Genomic DNA, 17,817 nt, shown 5'->3' with positions numbered 1-17,817 from the left:
CTGAAGGGCAGGCTTGTGGCAGCCTGGAAGGAAGGAACGAAATGGACCTTTTCAAAGGCTTTGTTTGGACCATGAGGAATGCCTCTAGTGTTGCCCTCAAACTGTAGCCTGCTCTGCTTGAAGTGCCAAGATCACCCTTGCTGGGTCTCACAAGTGTCCCTTGCTCCACACGTGTGCCTGCTCCAGCACCCGCATCCTAATCCTCGCTAGCTGACGTGATTTCTTTCCCCTTCGGGCATTGTCTAATTGTGAAAATATTTCAGTTATATGACCTAAATTTATAACGTGGAGCAGTTCATTATCACTGAATCTTCTTAATTGGGCCCTTCTACTGGGCAGCCTATTACTGAGTTTTCCCAATTAAGATAGAACCTCTTTAGAAAAACATAAAAATAAACAAGTCTCTGGCAGAGGAGGACTGGGTTGCAAGAAATACTGCCTAACCTATGTTTCAAGACTAAGCAATAGTTTGAGCACCAGCCAAGTACTAATTAACCCCTTTATACTGATTACTTATGTTCCCTTCAGGGAGAATGGCCACAGTTTGGTGTCAGTTCAAGAAATTCACCGTCATTAGCTCAAATCTTTTTCTTGTAAGGAGGAAAAAATTGTTAGAAGGTGTTTCTCTGATGGAAGATGCTATTTTCCCAAAGGGCTCTATGAGTAACACTGCTTTTGTGGTTGCAGGTAAAGGACCTAACAAAGTACCTGGATCCGAGCGGACTTGGAGTCATCAGCTTCGAAGATTTCCATCGGGGGATCAGAGCTATCAAAAATGGAGGTGAGCTTGCTGCTGTGCTGCGAGTGAGGACACGAAGATACCAGATTTAATGTCACAGGGGTAAACTGAGCTGAGAAGTCGCTTGGTGAAACAAACCGGGTTTGGTTTTCTGAAAAGTCACTACTCTGTGTTGGGTGGAGAGGAAGGGGGGAGAGGTTGGGTGCATTTAATAACAGAGTTGAAAAAGGTGGTACAGCAGTTGTGGTGGTGGTGGTTGCATGTTTTCCTGTTTATCGGGAAAGTTCCTTCCTAAATGTACATTGGAAACAGAAAAGCCATCGAGGGAAAATCCCTCCTGGTTGGGTGTCTGCTCTCACCTATGGTTTGTGGGGGTTTGCTGCTCTGGCAGAGGAGCGACTCTTGGCTGACACGCTGCTGGAGATGTCTGCCTGCTGCAGAGTGTACCATCTGAATGCTGGGCACTAATGCATTTGCCTTCAACTGTTTGGAGGATCAGCGTGCTCAGATGATTTCTAACAAGAAGCACCTTAAACAAGAGCTTTGAGCTCACTGACTGGTAGGTAATTTTTAAACAGGCCCCCAAAACAGACCTGCAGTGATCCCCATGTTGTTCTTGATGGGCTTGTTGTGAATACTGCCAGAGCGATAGCTTGGTGAAATGTGAAGTATCTTTCTGGCTGGTTAGAATTTGAACTTCTTTGCTGAAGAAAAGATGGTTTTTTTTTTTTTTCAATTTGGGATTCATCTCTAATACGAGTGTTAGAGGGTCATTTTGGGGCAAGCGTGTCCTTAAGGGCAGGGTGTGAAAAATCAGACACCTCCTGCTGAGCAGATGTAACTTTAAATGTGCAAATATGAATTATCATACTTGCACATGAATCAGTTCTGTTCACAGCAGTGCTTGTCTTAAACTTCAGTGTTGCTTTCAGGCAGCAATGAACATGTACCATGTTGTCAGCCCTGCACACTGAGCATGCTTTTGAGTGCTGATACGAGCAAAGATGTGAAAAGACTGATTATTCCTATGCAAACCATGTTGTTTCATGAGTAGAAAACTGTCAAAGTAGAAATAACTTCTGTTTTTCTGTCGGTTGTCTGTCCCTCCTCCTGCTCCCCCCTCCCACTCTCAACTTATCTGTGCTCAGGATTGTAGTGTTTTATGGCAGCTCTGAAGTTTTCGTGGCTGGTGTAGCTTGACAGTGCAGCTGATTTCTAGTTCCCATAATGCAGGAAGAAATGCAGCATGCTATTAATTTGTAATAAATTGCTATTGGAGTAGAGTGTGTTTGTGAAAGCTCTGGCTTGTATTTCTCTTCAATAATTCATTGCTCTGGTATTGTGTTATATTAATTGCATGGAGAAAGCAGATCCAGACGAAGCTTTTAGGATCTCTATTTATTAAACTTGAAAGAGATTGATATGTATTTATTACAGTGGTTGAGAAAGGCAGAGCTCTCTAACATTGCATGGCATCAAGCACTTATAAAAGAAACTCAGGGTACAGAGAGAACTTCTTTGAGTCTCACCAGCTCACGTTGAAGTGATCTTGAGGATTTGCTGCTGCTGTTGAGACAGTCAATATTGGTCATCCTTTTGTGAAGAAAGAAGAGGTTATGCTTGCTGCTGGGTGTCCCTTTTAATGGTTTTGTTAATTAGCTGGGCCTGTTTTTAGCCAGAGATAGTTCTGTGACATTTCCTGGCGCTATGTAGTTCTTTGGTCAGTCACTGAAGGGAGAGCTGATGTAAGCTTGTACCTTGCAGTGTCTGCCTTAATGTAGGTAAGGGTTTATTTCTGAATATCACAGAATCATCTCGGTTGGAAAGGACCTTGAAGCTCCTCCAGTCCAACCATGAACCTCACACTGACTGTTCCCAACTCCACCAGATCCCTCAGCGCTGGGTCAACCCGACTCTTCAACCCCTCCAGGGATGGGGACTCCCCCCCTGCCCTGGGCAGCCCATTCCAACGCCCAACAACCCCTTCTGCAAAGAAATCCTTCCTAAGAGCCAGTCTGACCCTGCCCTGGCGCAGCTTGAGGCCATTCCCTCTTGTCCTGCCGCTGGTTCCTTGGCTCAAGAGACTCATCCCCCCTCTCTGCACCCTCCTTTCAGGCAGTTGTAGAGGGCCATGAGGTCTCCCCTCAGCCTCCTCTTCTCCAGACTAAACCCCCCCAGTTCCCTCAGCCGCTCCCCATCAGACCTGTGCTCCAGACCCTGCACCAGCTCCGTTGCCCTTCTCTGGACACGCTCGAGTCATTCAGTGGCCTTTTTGTAGTGAATATGCTCTACTTTTCATTCTGTCTCCCCCCTCTCTTGGAGACTCTCTGCAGGAGAATAGCTGTGACTTGAGCTCTTATGGTCTAGCTTGGCAAACTGAAGGTGCAGTTACAAAACTAGCAAAACTTGCATAGTCAGCTCCTTTCCTTACAACTGCTTTCGTGTTCAGTTGGCCCTTCAGTCCAGGGAGGATACTAAACTCCTCAGTCCTATTCCTGTGCCAGCTGTTTGAGGTATGTTCCCACTGGCTGAGGAACATGCTGATCTAGGACTCCTTGAACTTCCCTCTGCCTGCAGTGTGGAGCAGAGCACCATTTAACCACTCAGACAGCACTGGAAGCCATCGTGGCACCTCTCCACTGCCATGAAACAATTTTGATCTCTTTGCTGCTGTAATCTTTGTCTGGCCAGGTGATGTTGACCATGGCAGGGAAAGAGCAAAGTGACTTACATGCTACAGAAGCTGGGTTGGAGACTTTAATGAGAGTCTTTATCCAGCTGTGTCTGCCTTCTGCCCTTCCCAAAGAGAAGACTTAATAAGAAAATGTGTTTCTTGTATATGTATGTATCTATGCCTGCTGCGTGTATATGATTGCCATTAGAGTGCTTTGGGTGGTGGAGTCTGGAGGGCCCCTGGGCTCTCCCCTCTGCGGGAGGTGGTGAGCCCGTGGCTCTCAGGCGGTTGGGCTCAGTTCTCAGGCCCAGCTCTGAGCCGTTTGTCAGGAGCAGGCTGTCACGGGGACCGCGGGGGACTGCCCAGCCATGGCCAGGCAGGCTCAGAGATGCTGCTGGGACAGGTTCAGCTCCTCACAACCTGCTGTGTCCCAGCCCTTCCTGCTCATGTGGCTGCTGGGACATCCCTTGTCGTCCCCGTGCTGCACGAAGTGAGCAGTCTGCCTGCCTTTAAAGTTTGTGTGAATGGTGCCTGGATGACGGGCTAGTCCTGTAATATGTAAATAGCAAAACGGGGTGAAACTGTGGAACAAACACTGGCAGTGAGTCAGGGATGATAAATAACTCTGAAAAGTGGAGTTTTACAGCCTTGTATTATAAAACTTGAGAAGCTGATAATGTAGTGGAGGCAGTAATGATATTTATTTGCAGAAGGAGAGTATGTTATAAAGCATGCTTAAAGAAGCCGATGAAGTGTGTAATGCCTGCAGAATCTACAGCCAGAGTACCTGGCTACATTCAGCGAGATCCAACAGGACATCTTTCTAGTCTGCAGGGGAAGAGAAACAGGGAGGGAGCCAGTGTGACTGCTGCATTCATCATGCTCAGAAGCTACAGCTCGTGGGGGATCTTCTTGGTGAGAAACAGTTATGAGGGATTGTTTGCAAGCCACTTAGACCAGGAGTAAGGTCTCTGCTTATTTGTCTGGCAAGGCGCTGACAGTGGGACCGGTGGTAGTGAGATGGTGTCTGTAATTTGAAGCCAAGGTGCCTGGACCAAAGGGCAACTCCAGTCTGCTGTGTGTTGGATGCAGGAGCTGCTGCTGGAGGGGGAGAGAGCTGGCAAACACCAAGTACAGGTAGTATCAGCCACAGGTAGTATCAGCCACAGCTGGATGCAGACAAACAACAAGGGATGTGCTCACAAGCAGATTCCTTTCTTTGTCAGGATATTTAAAAACCTTTTAAGTTTCAGACACCTGTTTTTTTTCTACAGAGGCCTCTCAGCATCCAGTAGGACATATTTACTGTCTTCTCTTTGTAGCAGATGAGTACTCTTACTCGAACTCAAAAGCAATAATGAACAAGTCATGTAATCCACGCACATGCTCTGGGCTGAAACATCTGTAACATATGTTTTCCAAAGAACAGCCTGCTGGGAATGGGCTCTGTGCAGGTACCCCCCTGCACGTAGGGGCATTGCTGTTGGTGTCGGTTCAAATATCTGCTCTGTCGGGCAGGGGAAGGTGCATTCCTGGAGCTTGCAGCCTCGTCCATCCCTTCTGCCTTGGCTTCTGATCCCTGAACAAAGGGGCCCCTGTGCATCAAGAGCAGACAGTGCATCCACTGAGAAATAGATGTGTTCATGAGCTCAAGGGAGGGCCTGAGGATGGAAATAGTCAAATCTCTTTTTCAAGTGCTTCAGCTAAAAGTTCTTTGGATTTGGGAAGACGGAAAATTCAGCTCCAGAGCCAACACCCAAACCTGGAAGCTATAACCGAGTTCCTGTTTGCAGGGACAGCAGGCTGCTGGCAGGAGCGAGCTGGGGGCAAGGCTGGGGGAGACCCCTGGCAGTGCCAGCTTGGGGGGGGGGTAGCTGGTTCAGGAGTCGGCCACTGTGCCAAACCAACAAGCCGCAGCTCAGCGGAGATACCCCTGTGGGGTTGAGTAAGAGGCATTTAGCAGGAGTGTGTTCAGCTTACCAGAGGCATTTGGTAGGTTTCCAAATGACAGGCTGAAGGGAAAAGCGCGGAGCTGCGGAGCGAGGCAGGGCTGGGGCGGGTGCAGGGCAGGGTGTTGAATAGCAAATAAAGGGCTGGCGGGCGGTCAGCGCTTGGGCTGGGCTAGCTGGCTGGCTTTGGCAGCACATGGGCAGGCTGCTGCAAAGAGCCTGTGTAAAAACACCGTGCCGTTGGTAATTGGAACTGGCAGCAGCGTGAACTTGAGTCGGTTGGAGTCTTTGTGGGGCTGCATCACTCGGTTCCCGAGAGCAGCCCTGGGAGGATTTCAATGGGTGTATCCTCGGAGAAGAGGCTGCGGTTTGTGCAGCTGGCATTTCATGTCCCTAAATGATTGGTGTGCTCCTGGTACCTGAATACCAATTTAAGTATTTCCTGAAAGAAAAGCACCTCTCCAGCCCTCCCCCTGGGTGAAAGGTAGGAGCATTACGGCTTAAAAGCTTACAGCCAAGCGAGGGAACTGCACAGCAGTTCTCAAAACCAGAGCTGAGTAATTATCCCTGCATCGCTCACCCCACGTGCAGGTTGCTCTCTGCAGCCTTGCTGCAAGGGGAGCAGCAGCGTTCCCCGCTCTCGCTTGCTGATCCGGCGTCTCAGAGACGCCTCTGGATCTGATAGTGCTTAGATGACATCTCTGAGCTCACAGCTCTGGGTGCCCATGAACCACTTAGTCCTTGTATGAGTCTGCTAGATAGCACGCAGTGGCTCTGAATTAATTTGTGGAGAGCCAGGCTGGCTGCTGCCCTGGTGACAGGGATCTGCTCTGGCTCTGCAGAGCATTTGAAGGTGCAGAGCATGTTGGATATCTGGTAACATAAACCACTGTTTGGTTTGTGTGTAGGGTTTTGTTTTTTTTTTTTTTCCCCCGTCTGTAGGATCTGCATTGCAGATGGCTTTTGCTACGCAAAATGAAAGCTTTCATTGCATGGGGATGATTCCAGAAGCCAAATCTTACATTCCCTTACACACTCCCAATCCAGTAATTATTTCTGAGGCTGTGTTTGTGTGCATCTTCAGTGGTCTCTCTTCCAGACTGATGCTGGAAATACGGTCGTATTTGCATCAGGCTACTGCTGACATCTAAGCACACTTTCTCAGTGGGGGTACCCAGGCCCAATTTAATATTCAAGGCGTTTGCTTTTTAAAAGGAAAGTCTTCACTGAAGCTTAGCAGATGGAAGGAGAGCTTGTGTGCACGTTTAACTAAACTCGGTGAGTATCTGGCACTGGTATGAGCACTTCCTACGTTCTCATCAGATCTGCTGATCTCCTTATTCATGCAGCATTGCTGCAGTGAAGACTTTCCCCGCTGATCTTGCCTGTTCCTAACCCTGGCTAAACCATCACCGATTAGGGAGACAGCACATTTGATGGCTGAAGGTAGGACAGATGCCTCTTTGTGTACAGCTGTCATTCAGGGAATAGGGGCTGCCATGAATGGGAAATCAAGATTGATTCATGAGCAAGAATAAAATCAAAATTGCTCTCATTATGTCGTCTGCATTTTTTTGCATTGCATCTTGCTCTGCTTTGGTGCATATGTATGTACTATGTACTGCTTGTTGGGATAAGGAGTTTATGAAGATGAGTGTCAGTTCTGTCCCTGAAAGGAGTGAAGACTTAAATGTCATTTTAAAACGTATATGTATACTTGAAAGAAAAAAACAAAAACAAAAAAACCCCCCAAAAAACCCAAAACGGCCAAAAACCCCAACAAACCAAAAAACAACCCCCCCCGCTATTCTTTGTAGTGCTGTTCTTTGCAGATCAGAATTCTCCTCTATAGTGCAGAGGGATGCTTGTAGTTACTGTGCTTGTTAAGTTTGCAGTCCACATGCTCGTCGTCTGTGACCCCTTCTGCTAGGGACAGAAGCAGCCAAGTCTTTCTTGGAAGTACTGAACTTGGTTTTTGTCTTTAAATAGTGGTACTTAAACACTTGTCTTGGAAACCACTAGGCCTGCCCATGAAAATGTGTGAGGGTTGTCTGTTGAGTCTGTGTAACTTCCCCTGCTCGCAGGGGATGGGGAATTAGGAGTGTATGTGCTAATCTGTGATGGAGGCAAGCTGCTTTGGTGGTATCCTGGGGTCAAAATGGCCTGAGGTCTCTCTCCATCCCTCCCCTGCAGAGGCATCTCTAACAGGAGAGGGTCAGGTGTGTCTGGGGGCACAGAGTCACTCTCCTGCAAAAGGCTGGTGCTCAGGGCATGAGGGGAGCGAGGGTGGATGGAGGTCCTCCGCATGAAGGTGGAAACAAATGCAGAACTGAGCAGGTGTGAGTCCAGCCCAACTTTCATCCCTAAAGGCTGTTCCTAGTTGAGGCTTTCTCCTGTGTCCTCCCCTCAGGACAGGTGTCACTGGGGTGTTTGCTCTCTTCCTCCAGCCTACATCACGCTACATCTTTGGAGGAGGAAAGTTGATCTTCTGCTCCCAGCAGCCCCACAATGCTGCACGGTGTGGGCAGCTGCTAGCCCAGCCTCAAAGGGGCTCCCTCCTCAGATGCCCATTGTTAAATCCTTTGTTATCACACCTCTTGAAACAAGGGGACAGCTGTACCCCTTGGACACCCACCTTTGCAAAGGTAGCTTGGTTCTTCACGCTTGTTTTTGATAGCTGTTTGCACTCACGCCATGTCTCCTGCATTGCTGCTGCGGAGAGAACTACAAGCTGCATGGCTGGAGGGCGAGGATGCTCCTCCAGCTGGTGTGGGGCAGGAAGCAGCTTTGCTACCTCCATGAGAGCAGCGGGGAGATGGGAGGTCAGTGTATGGCACTCCTGATGCACACACTTATCTCTGGTTTGGAATACTTTCATGCTGGAAAGGGATAACGCCAAACTGGCTCAACTGGGAGGAAGGATATTTGCTACTTAAAAGCAAAACCAGGAACAAAAACACCACTGTGAAACTATTTATCTCTAGCCATGCAGCTGTCAGGATTCAGTAAGGTTAACTGACTACAAACTTTCCCCGCATTAGCGTGAGCAGGGAGATTGGGATGAGTGGGTAACTGCTTTGGTGGCTGGGATGGCGGGGAGTGAGGAGATGCTCCTCGGTTGTGAAACCTGTCCTGCTGCAGAGCTCTGGAGCAGCGGTGAGCAGAACCGCTCAGCCTTCATCGCCTTCAGGCTCTTTTAAGTCACTATTTATTTCTGCTGTAATATGCTAGGGAAAGGACTCGGATGCTGGTGAGGGGGGAGCACTTCTGGGTCACCATGGGTTTTTTTGTTTTCACTTTTAATTTATGTAAACAATTGGTTTTACTAATATTTGTAACTTGGCAGCTGGGTGAAGGGTTACACCAGGGACGAGGTTGGCCTGCTCGATGTGTACCATGCCTGAGCAGGGAGCGTGTCTTCCCAAAACCAGCGTGGCAGATGACATACTGCATTGACCTACTTTTGGGAGAAGTGCAGAAGCGTCGGAGAAACTGTGTCCATAGGCCTCCTCGCAGCTCTGGGATGAAAACCGCGGGGAATTACTCAAACGTGCTGCTGTAAAACTGCCACTAAGGCTCAGCAGCCCTCGGGGTCCCTGGGAATGGGAGATTGGCACGAGCATCTCTCCCACTTCGAGATTTCTTTGTGAATATTTTGAAGCATATGCCAGAGAAATCTTGCTATGTCTGGTCACCGTCTTGGAGTGTAACAGGCTGCAGGTCCAAAATACACACGGAGTCTGAGGGAAATCTAGTTCATAGCCCTGCAAAGCTGCCCTTCTCTTACTGCGGCCAAAGCATCACCATTTGTACACAATTCTTTGTGAGAGGAAAACATTACTGTGTAGCCAGATCTCTTGCAAATCACAGCAAATTACAGAGTGAAGGGACTTTCATGTGTCCTGATGAAGTAAAGAACAGGAAGCCTGTGGTGGCTGCTTAGACTCTCAGACCATAATCCAAGCCTGATAAAGGCAAGCTGGAGTGAGTTCAAATTGCAAATGTAAGGCCTAAGTTTGCTCAAAAGAAAACTAATTTATCTGGCAAAGAAGAAGAAAAACCACTGCAGGGCCTACCTGTTTTCTTGGGGAGATGGTCAGTGTAAAAATAGAGCAGTGTTTTATTAGAGCCTTAGAGTGATTCTTAGCACGCTCTTCTATGTAGATGATGACTAAAATGAAAACAAAGGCAATTTCAGTTAGAAAATAGACATTTCTCATCATCCATCTGCTGTCTTAGTACTTCTCCATCATGTGTTTTATTTTCTTTGTTGGGAGTATGCTGTTTTGTTCCACATCTGTTGCTGCTAATATGTTTGGGAGACTGGGCTAGCCTGTGGTTTGGGGAGTGCGTGGGAGGAGGCTGGGCTGGTGGCTCCAGATGGATGGTGGTGGTTTCGGTCCTGCCTGTCTTGATTTCTCAGGTTTGGATGTTAGCTCCAGAGTGAGGGATTCCCCAGGAAGCTGGTGAGTGTCTCCTTCATCCTCACCAGAAATGTCTGGCCAGACATGAGGTAGGGTTGGCTTCCCAAGCTCAGGTAAAGGGAAGTAAGTAGCCCATCATTCTGCCTCTGCACCAGCAGGCAAGTCAGAGCTGTCAGGCCATTTCTCATTAGGAATCCAGTCAATCTGGTGTTATTAATGAAGGGATAATTACTCACCTGTGACTTCTGCTCCACTGAGAGCCCTGCTCGGCTCTGTCACAGCCTGGAGGGTCGTGACGGTGTGCTGAGTGTACCCTTGTGACGCCTTGACAGACTGATGTGGCAAAAGCTTGTTTCTTTTGAGCGTTTCCTGGTCTCGCTTTTAGACAGGAGAGGCTGTGTGTGATGTGGCTTTGTTGGGAAATTGGTCCTAATTGCAGAGCCGCTGGGTTGGGCTGTGATGGGTGAGCTGCAGGCGGGCTGGCTCTAGTGGGCATCCCCCACAGTGAAAGAAACCTTTCCCTGGTGTTCTGGCTAACACGGCGCACTTCATCTCCATCCTGTTCTGCCTGTACCAAGCCATGTGTCCTGGGCTGGTGTGTGTGTGTCCCTCGGATGTCTTTCTCCTCGATCATCTTTTCCAAGTGCATACAGCCTGACTGCTCCTATAAATCTGTCTAGCCATTGAGCAGCTTATTTCTTCTTCAGATAATAAAGACTCCTGCTAACGAGGTGACCAGTGCAGAATTCCCCAGTTAGGGGTTGGCAGGATGGCAGTGAAGGACCACTGTTGCCTGTCGCAGCTCAACGCTTTGCTCCTGTGCTGCTCTTGTGACTTCCAGAGCAGAGCAGTCAGCAACTCACGTTCCCCCATTGCTTCTCCACTTGCTTGTTGTTGAAGCCTGTTTTGTTTTGCATGTAGTTTTATTAATGCAGTCAATAGTTAGAGGGGTCAGCAGAGATAATGTGCAATTTCTAATAAAAACACTCCTGTTGAGGGGGTAGGAACTGGGCAGTGTTGTGTTTATAACCTCTCAACCCCTTGGTTCCCTTCTCAGGGATCTCATACTCCAGATTAAAAAGGTCTAACGCTTCTGATAGTCATGTTCCTCAGCTGTCCTCCTTCCATCTGCAAGAGAGTGGTCAGGCACAGATAATGGTAGTAGATTCTTTTCCAGCCAATGAAATGTTACCAAAACCTTCGAAAACTGTCTGAATGCATTTTAATAAGTTTATATCCCTAGTAATTAAATCAGCTTTTAAATGAAGCGCTGACGATCCCTGCTGGTGCCTGCATTACGTAGTTTGTGGTTTTGGAGTGCTGCATCAAGCCATTTATTTGCGCTGTCTCAGTGGCAGGAAGGAAGGGCTGTCACCCTGTGCGGTGTCTGACACCGTCCTCCTTGCTTTGGGGAATCTTATGCTGAAAAGAGGATTAAAACCCAATCTTATAGGACCCTCCTGGGTCCCATAGGGTCCTATAGTCCCCTCTTGGGACTTTGTTTTTCTTTGGGCAATGTTTCTTTTACAGAAGCCAGTTGGAGCAAAAGCGCTTTTAAAAAGTACAGCTCCTGTCTCCTTCAGTGATGCGTGGGACACAGTTTGGCTCATTTTAGAAGGGAATTTTTGGCAATGTTGAGAGTTAGGGGGAGAAACAGGGAAGGGTATTCAATCATGTGAGCCTGAAGGAGCATTTTCCTGTTAATCTGCATAGCTTTCAAGGGACTTTGGAGGACAGGGACTCCAAACTGCTCTATTATGGCCAGCAGCAGGAGGGCAGACTGGCTGCTTGACACTCACTCTAACAGACAGGACATTTTTTGAGCAACACAACTATCACTTCTAAGAGATGGCTCTGAACTGTGAAATCCCACGTTGGGAAGAATTCTCCCTGCACGTGTACTTTAATGTCTCCTCTTATGTATTTTCTTTCCCCTCAAACTCAGGCTCAGTTCTGGTCAGGATCTAGCCTCCGATCTCAGACCTGCCCACTTTATAAATACATATTTAGCTTTTACTAATGGTTTTTCAGCTTAACTTTTGAAGTCAGAGCCTTGGCTGGAGTAGGTGGTGTCTGTACAGTTGGCCAGCCTTGCAGTTCACTTGTACATCACTTGCCCAAAGGCAGGTGGGTGGTTCTGATCCAAATCACTTACCAGGGCTCGGTGACTGCTTTGAAAAGGCATTTAGCATCAGTGTTGCCTTAGTTGTCCTCAGCTTGTGGTATGGCTAATGGGGGGGACAGAAATGGCAAGTAAGACCTGCAAATGCTGAATGACAAATCTAATGTCTGCATGTTATGATTTGCAAGTGCTGTAGGTGTTGAAAGGGCTTCTTTTAATGCTCACATCCAGGCCCTGGGTGGTTCTGCAGGCAAGCTGTGCCTGGATTCACACAGGCATTGCATTGATAATGATATTTAGCTATGCTTGAAGTATATGCAGGCATTTCTCAGGCACAGGATTAGAAGCTATGAGCTAGGGAGGATTGAACTGGTTTTCAGTTACCTTGATTTCTCCATGTGGGAGCTTTGAGCTGGAGCTGATGTGGAAGGCTGAAAAGCTTCGTGGCGGGATGGTGCCAGCCAGCCAGTGCCCCAGCTGATGCGAGCGGCCTCGAAGGAGTGGGCTGAGAAACTGCTTTGGTTCTGCCTGTTACCTGCTATGTCAAAAGCTCTGCTGCATCTGGGGTCCTGAGTCAGGGTTCTCTTCAATTTTACTTTGCTTGCGGGACCATCTTATCTAGGAGGTGCCGCTTGTCTTCTGTGTGCTCCTGCCCCAATCAGACTGGATGTGGAACATCTAGAAGAGTTTCTACTTCGACGTACTCAAATACTTGACAAGAGACTGGATGTCCCAAAGGTTGTGTCTACACTGACTGTGCTCTGGGAAGCGAAGTTAAGATGTTCTGTTGTTTGCATAGTTGAATACACTCTTTCAAGAGGTCCTCCCTCAGTCTCTTCACAGAACAGGGAATAAAGCTGTTGGCTGCAAAATCCAGCTTTGTTTCCTGAAATATAGAGTTGTTGAAAGCAGAAGCTAGAGTGAAGGAGATGGAAGACGTCAGGAGGTCTCCTCACCGGGACAGCTTGTGCCATTTTGGAGGCTCAGTCTCTCTGCCTTTTCTGCTGGTATGTCACAAAGGGGCTCTGAACCACTTGCTGGTGGCCACAGGCCTGCTCCTCATTTTCCACACCTCCAGCCGTGAGCCTTTGTTCCAGGCTGGCACAAGTCTGGAGGAATTTGAGCTGGTCTTGATGAGTAGCACACACTGAAGAGACAGCTCAAGTTGCTGAGAATTAAAAACAAGGACCCATGTGTTAAACTCAATACCAAATGTTAGTTGGTGGCGTCCTGTCCGTGGTCCATCGCTGCACTGGAGGCAGCAGTGCTCACCTGGTCTCTGAGATGAAGTGAAGGCAGCTAGATTTAAGCTTCCAAAGTGCTTGGATACCATAAAGTTAATTCTTTTTATTATGTCTTTAGATGATATGTCTAAACAAAGCTTGAGGGCCTGCACTGTATGAAGAGGATCAAAAGGAATATGTGATAAGTACCAGTCCGTGAGTAGTGATATTCAGGAAACAAAGGACTGCAAAAGCGCATTAGCCAAGAGGGGCTCGGATGAGGGTTGTGTAAGCAACCTTAATTCTGACACTGCCTCCCTGGGAGCCTGAGCTTGCCACTCAGTTATTCTGTTGTATAATTTTTGCTTGTAAAATGACAGTCTTCAGTAAGTGCTCCTAGCCTGTTGTCTTATCTCTGGAGGAGTCAGCATGTTGAGCTACAGGAGAAGCAGATAGCACAAAGCTGCTCTTTCCAGCTCTGATCAGTGCTACCACTTTGTGTGTGAGCATCAGATTATAAATGTACTCCTGGATCGCTTACGGAGAGCAAAAGGGTGGGTGGTTGGACTGGTGCTAGCTCTATCCTGCAGGGGCTAACAACACATAGGTGCTTGAGCTTTGGTGAAGGTGCAAGACCCTGAGTTGCCTCTGGAAGTACTGGACAGTAGCTTCCCCTCTGTGTCCTGACTCTGGATGCAAGATCCTCCTAAACGCCTGTAACTTTTTAATACTTGGCTGTGTGTCTTTTGCCACCTTGTTTTCAAGCAGTGTGCCTAGTAAGGAAGGTCGGTTGATATCAGTTGTTCTCTTAAGCTAACCATAACTTTGTCTTGCCTTTTTTTGGGGGGCCTGTTCTTGTTTTGTGCCATTCATTCAGGTTCCTAGCCTTATTCCTCTGTTGAATAATTCAGGTCTGTTAGCTGCACATAATCCATACTGTTCGAATCACTTTGAGTTTGTGGCTCTGTGGCTTGCAGCAGTATGTACAGTGTGCGTTGGCAGATGACTTAAATACTTCTGAAAGGCTCTGTTTTTCTAGGTCATTCCTATATGAAGCTGATAAAACTGGCTCTGTTTCTGACCTGTGTGTCACTACTGTACCCACAGCTCTTCACTCAAGGTGCCTTTTCACTGAAATCCTGTCTTCTGAAAGCAGTCCTTAGAATCTATTTCAGGAGTCTTCTGTACCCCAGGACTTCTGTTTCTATAGCTCTGTGCTCTGTTGCCTTTCTTGAAAAGCCCAGGTTATGATTGCACATCCAAGCCCTTTTGAAGCACAGCAATTCTCCTGTCAGCACAACAAGACAGCAAAGGGTGCATCTCTGGCTGCTGCAAGAGCTCGGCACACATTCCCCCCCACGAAGAGCCCAGGACCTGTCCTGCTTGTTCCCTAGCTGCATGTATGCCATATGTCCAGGAGAAATCTCCGTGCAGCTGGCAGTGTGTCTGCTGTTGGCATTGCATCCGTGGAGTTGGCCAGTGGCTCTAGAGGCTTGATGGATACTGGACAGAGGTTGCCCTTGGCTTGCAGTTGGCGTAAGAGATGAGAGTGAACACTTCCATCAGTGGGAGAGCATGCAGATGTGTTTGGACAGAGATGGTCCTCGTCAGAAGCTTTACATAGCAGTGGATGGACAGTGATTTTTTTTTGAAATGCTGGGAGGAATGAGGGCGTTTTAAGAATAGGGGGAGATGCAGGATTTAGTGCAGAGGCATAAGCCAGCAAGAAACAGGGCAGCACTGGAGAAATGCGGGGGAGAAAAGAAAGTGCTTTGGCTGCCTGGCCAGACCTGGACTTGTGGCAAAATTTGTACAATGGAAAATCTCTGTCTCCCAAGTGAGTGGTGTGGTCGATGCGATGAGCTTGGAAGGTGGTGATCTGAGTGGGGTTTGAATGAGCACGCGCTGGGCAGCAGGAAGGTTCAAGGCAGGGACAGGGAAAGGTGTCCCAAGGATGCTGCAGGTGCCTCATCTTTTTACATCATCTTTTCTTTTTTTCCAAATTCACTTTAGCTTCACTGGATGATATAGTACACGTGTCTGGTCTTAGTGGTTACAATTACTTCTGTAAATTCTTACATTACCCTGGTACAAGTGTTGCCACAACAGTTCAATTAAAGCTTTACCCAGATGCCTGGTACCCTGCCCACATATTCCAGTCAAATAAATCAGTGCAATTAATTTGGGAAAAAGACTTAGCATATAGCTTATAGCCTCTTTTGCAGGGAGATTGTTGGGCAGTAAGGCTCCCTGGAGCCTCTCTTGGAGCCTGATTTGTAGCTTTGAGATTTTTGGCTGTGCACTGCTGTAAGAGGACTAGCTGTGGGAGTGATGGATAGAGCTGAAACCACAGGAGAAGCTGGTTGTGGACACTCAGGTGTGAGGACAAAAGGCAGTCCCTAATGTCATCAGCAAAAGCTGTGATTCTGAATGGTGTTGGAAAGAGGTGACTCCGAGTGTGCTGACCACATGGACGCTCAGGAGGAAGGAAAGAAGTGAAATCAGGGATGGCTGTAAGAAATGAAAGTATGCTTTATGGTGTGAGGGGCATTGTGAAGGAGAGTAGGGTGTCAGCTGGGATTTGGCTTTGAGGCCCAAGGGGGAAAATGGTGGCAATTTGGGCATTTGTGCTCACCATGTGCTGCTGGAGCAGGGTTGTGCAGGGCTACAGCTGGTGGCCCGTGGCCATCCTCCTGCACTGTTAATGGTGTGGTGGGGAGAACAGCCAGCAGAGTCCTCCTTCTGCACCTGGAAGATGGTGCTTTTCACATGGGGAGTGCCACTTGAGCAGCAAAGGTCTCTTGGGTTTCTTTGGCTCTTTGGGCAGGAATTTGAAAGCTTAATGCAGCCTGTTGTGCTGGAAGACTTGCAGGCAAGCTCTCCATGGCAACTCTCCCTATACACAAAGCACCATATGGCTTTTTCCGAGGGGGAGGGAGTGAATTGAGCAGAAAAGTCAACCTTTGTTTGTGGTGGTGTTTGTCTTTGCTCTCTGACGTGGAGCATGGGGAGGTGGAAGCACAGCGTGTGGTCTCCCGGCCATGGCTTCTGCTGGCCATGTCACCAGCAAGGGTGCAGGTCAGCTCTTCAAATGGTCTTTCCTTGCTTTTTACAGTGGAGCTTGCTGTAAAAATAAACCCTGCCTGTGCAGAGGCCCCCTCTTTGGGCTGGGTGCTCTGCAGACAGATGGAGCAACCTCTATACCATGAAACACCCGAAGGGCTGGGAAGGCTCCAGGAGCACACAGTTTGGGCAAGAGCTGTACAGGAGGCAGCTGATGGTGGGGAGCTGTTTGTGCATGGTCTGCCTACACTTTATACCCCTGCTTCTGAAGGGAACTGGAAGCCTTCACTTGACTGTAAATCCTCCCTTTTCAAGTCCCTTTGGAAGGAATGAACAGAATAAATATCTTTATCTGTCTGTAGAAAAGCAGGAAGCTTTTGTGTGTCTACTTGGAGGGGGAAGAAAAGAAATTATATGGGAATAAGCAGAAGGGAGCAGCCTGTGCCTGGCTTTGCCGCCTTTGGGGCGCTCTGCGGTTCCAGGAGCCCTGGAGATGGCCTTGCAGAGTGGGCACCAGTAAGGCTGGCGGGGTTGCCCAGCCGTCCCTGGCAGAAGTGCGAGATCAGGCAGCTGGAAGCACTGGCAGGTGCCCAGCACCCAGCTGTTCGGCTGGAGTCCTGCCGCTGTTGACTCGGGGATTCAGATGTGCCACAGATGAAGCATTTGCACTGTGCCAGGGCATGCTCGGAGGCTGCGGGGAGCAGAGCTGTCAGTGGGACTCATGCTGGGTGGGACATGCCGCAGGGCAGAGCCCTGGCTGGGCACAGGACCAGGGCACCATGCCTGCAGCCTGAGTCCTGATGAGCTGATCTGGCTGTTTGGATGCTCCCAGCCACCTCTCTGGAGGTGGCCATTGCCTGCGTGCTGCAGTCTGTAGTCAGAAGGAGATGTGGCTGGCTGTCCCCTCTGTCTTGATGGTGTGACATAGGTTGCCTTTGAGGAGCACTATTTGGCTTTCCCAGAAGTGAGCAGAGAGGCTCCTCTTGGTGAGACCTGCTGTCAGGTGCTCCCATGGCTTTGCAGCAAGCAGGTTGCTGTCCCCATCCCCTTGGTCTTCCCTGCAAGGAGGTCCTCAAATCCCAGAATAACAACAGGGATAACTAATGGGAAAACTCCTCCCAGTTGTAGGCTCAGACCCATGGATGGAGCAGTGCAGGTGGGGACAGGGTAACATTTGAGGAGAGGGAGAATACAGTCTTAAGATATTTCAGTGCTAAACCCATTAGTTAGAGTAGGAGGTGGCCTGAAGCTGCCTTGCCTTGAGCAACGTGCTCGGGCAGCAGCATTTTCAGGTGCATCTTGCTGCCTTGCTCAGGGTTCTAGGCAGGAGCCCCGGCAGCTGGAAGCTCATAGCAGCACCAGTGCACCAAGCGGGGAGAGCAGTGGGGATATTAAAGTCATAAATTGTGAACAAGAGCACCTTTCATCTGCTGAAGCCATGACCCTGCCAAGTGCTTTACTGTAGAGCGCAGCATCGTATGCTGGTTTCTGGAAAAGCGATTTGGCTTATGCCTGGTTTTGATTTACAGTCTAACCCCTGGGAGCCCCAGACCCAGGTTAGGGGAGGGCTCGTTTCTTGGTGCCATGTGCTCAGCTTCTCCCACCCCCATGAGCTGCTGGTAC

At 48.7% G+C, this 17,817-nt stretch overlaps 1 protein-coding gene across 2 annotated transcripts in view; it reads left to right on the top strand.

The window, feature by feature from the left end:
* RAB11FIP3 (RAB11 family interacting protein 3) overlaps nucleotides 1–17,817 on the top strand; it is an 80,837-nt gene that overhangs the window by 21,864 nt on the left and 41,156 nt on the right. For both annotated transcript variants that reach the window (XM_074841300.1, XM_074841299.1), the window contains exon 2: nucleotides 688–781. In XM_074841300.1, coding sequence (XP_074697401.1) covers nucleotides 688–781 — 94 coding nt within the window. The remainder of the gene's footprint in view (nucleotides 1–687; nucleotides 782–17,817) is intronic.

This window comes from Strix aluco, chromosome 15 (assembly GCF_031877795.1).
Source record: "Strix aluco isolate bStrAlu1 chromosome 15, bStrAlu1.hap1, whole genome shotgun sequence".
Classification (NCBI taxonomy): Eukaryota; Metazoa; Chordata; class Aves; order Strigiformes; family Strigidae; genus Strix; species Strix aluco.
Note: the sequence above shows the minus strand (reverse complement) of the source record. Positions and strands in the feature narration are given on the sequence as shown.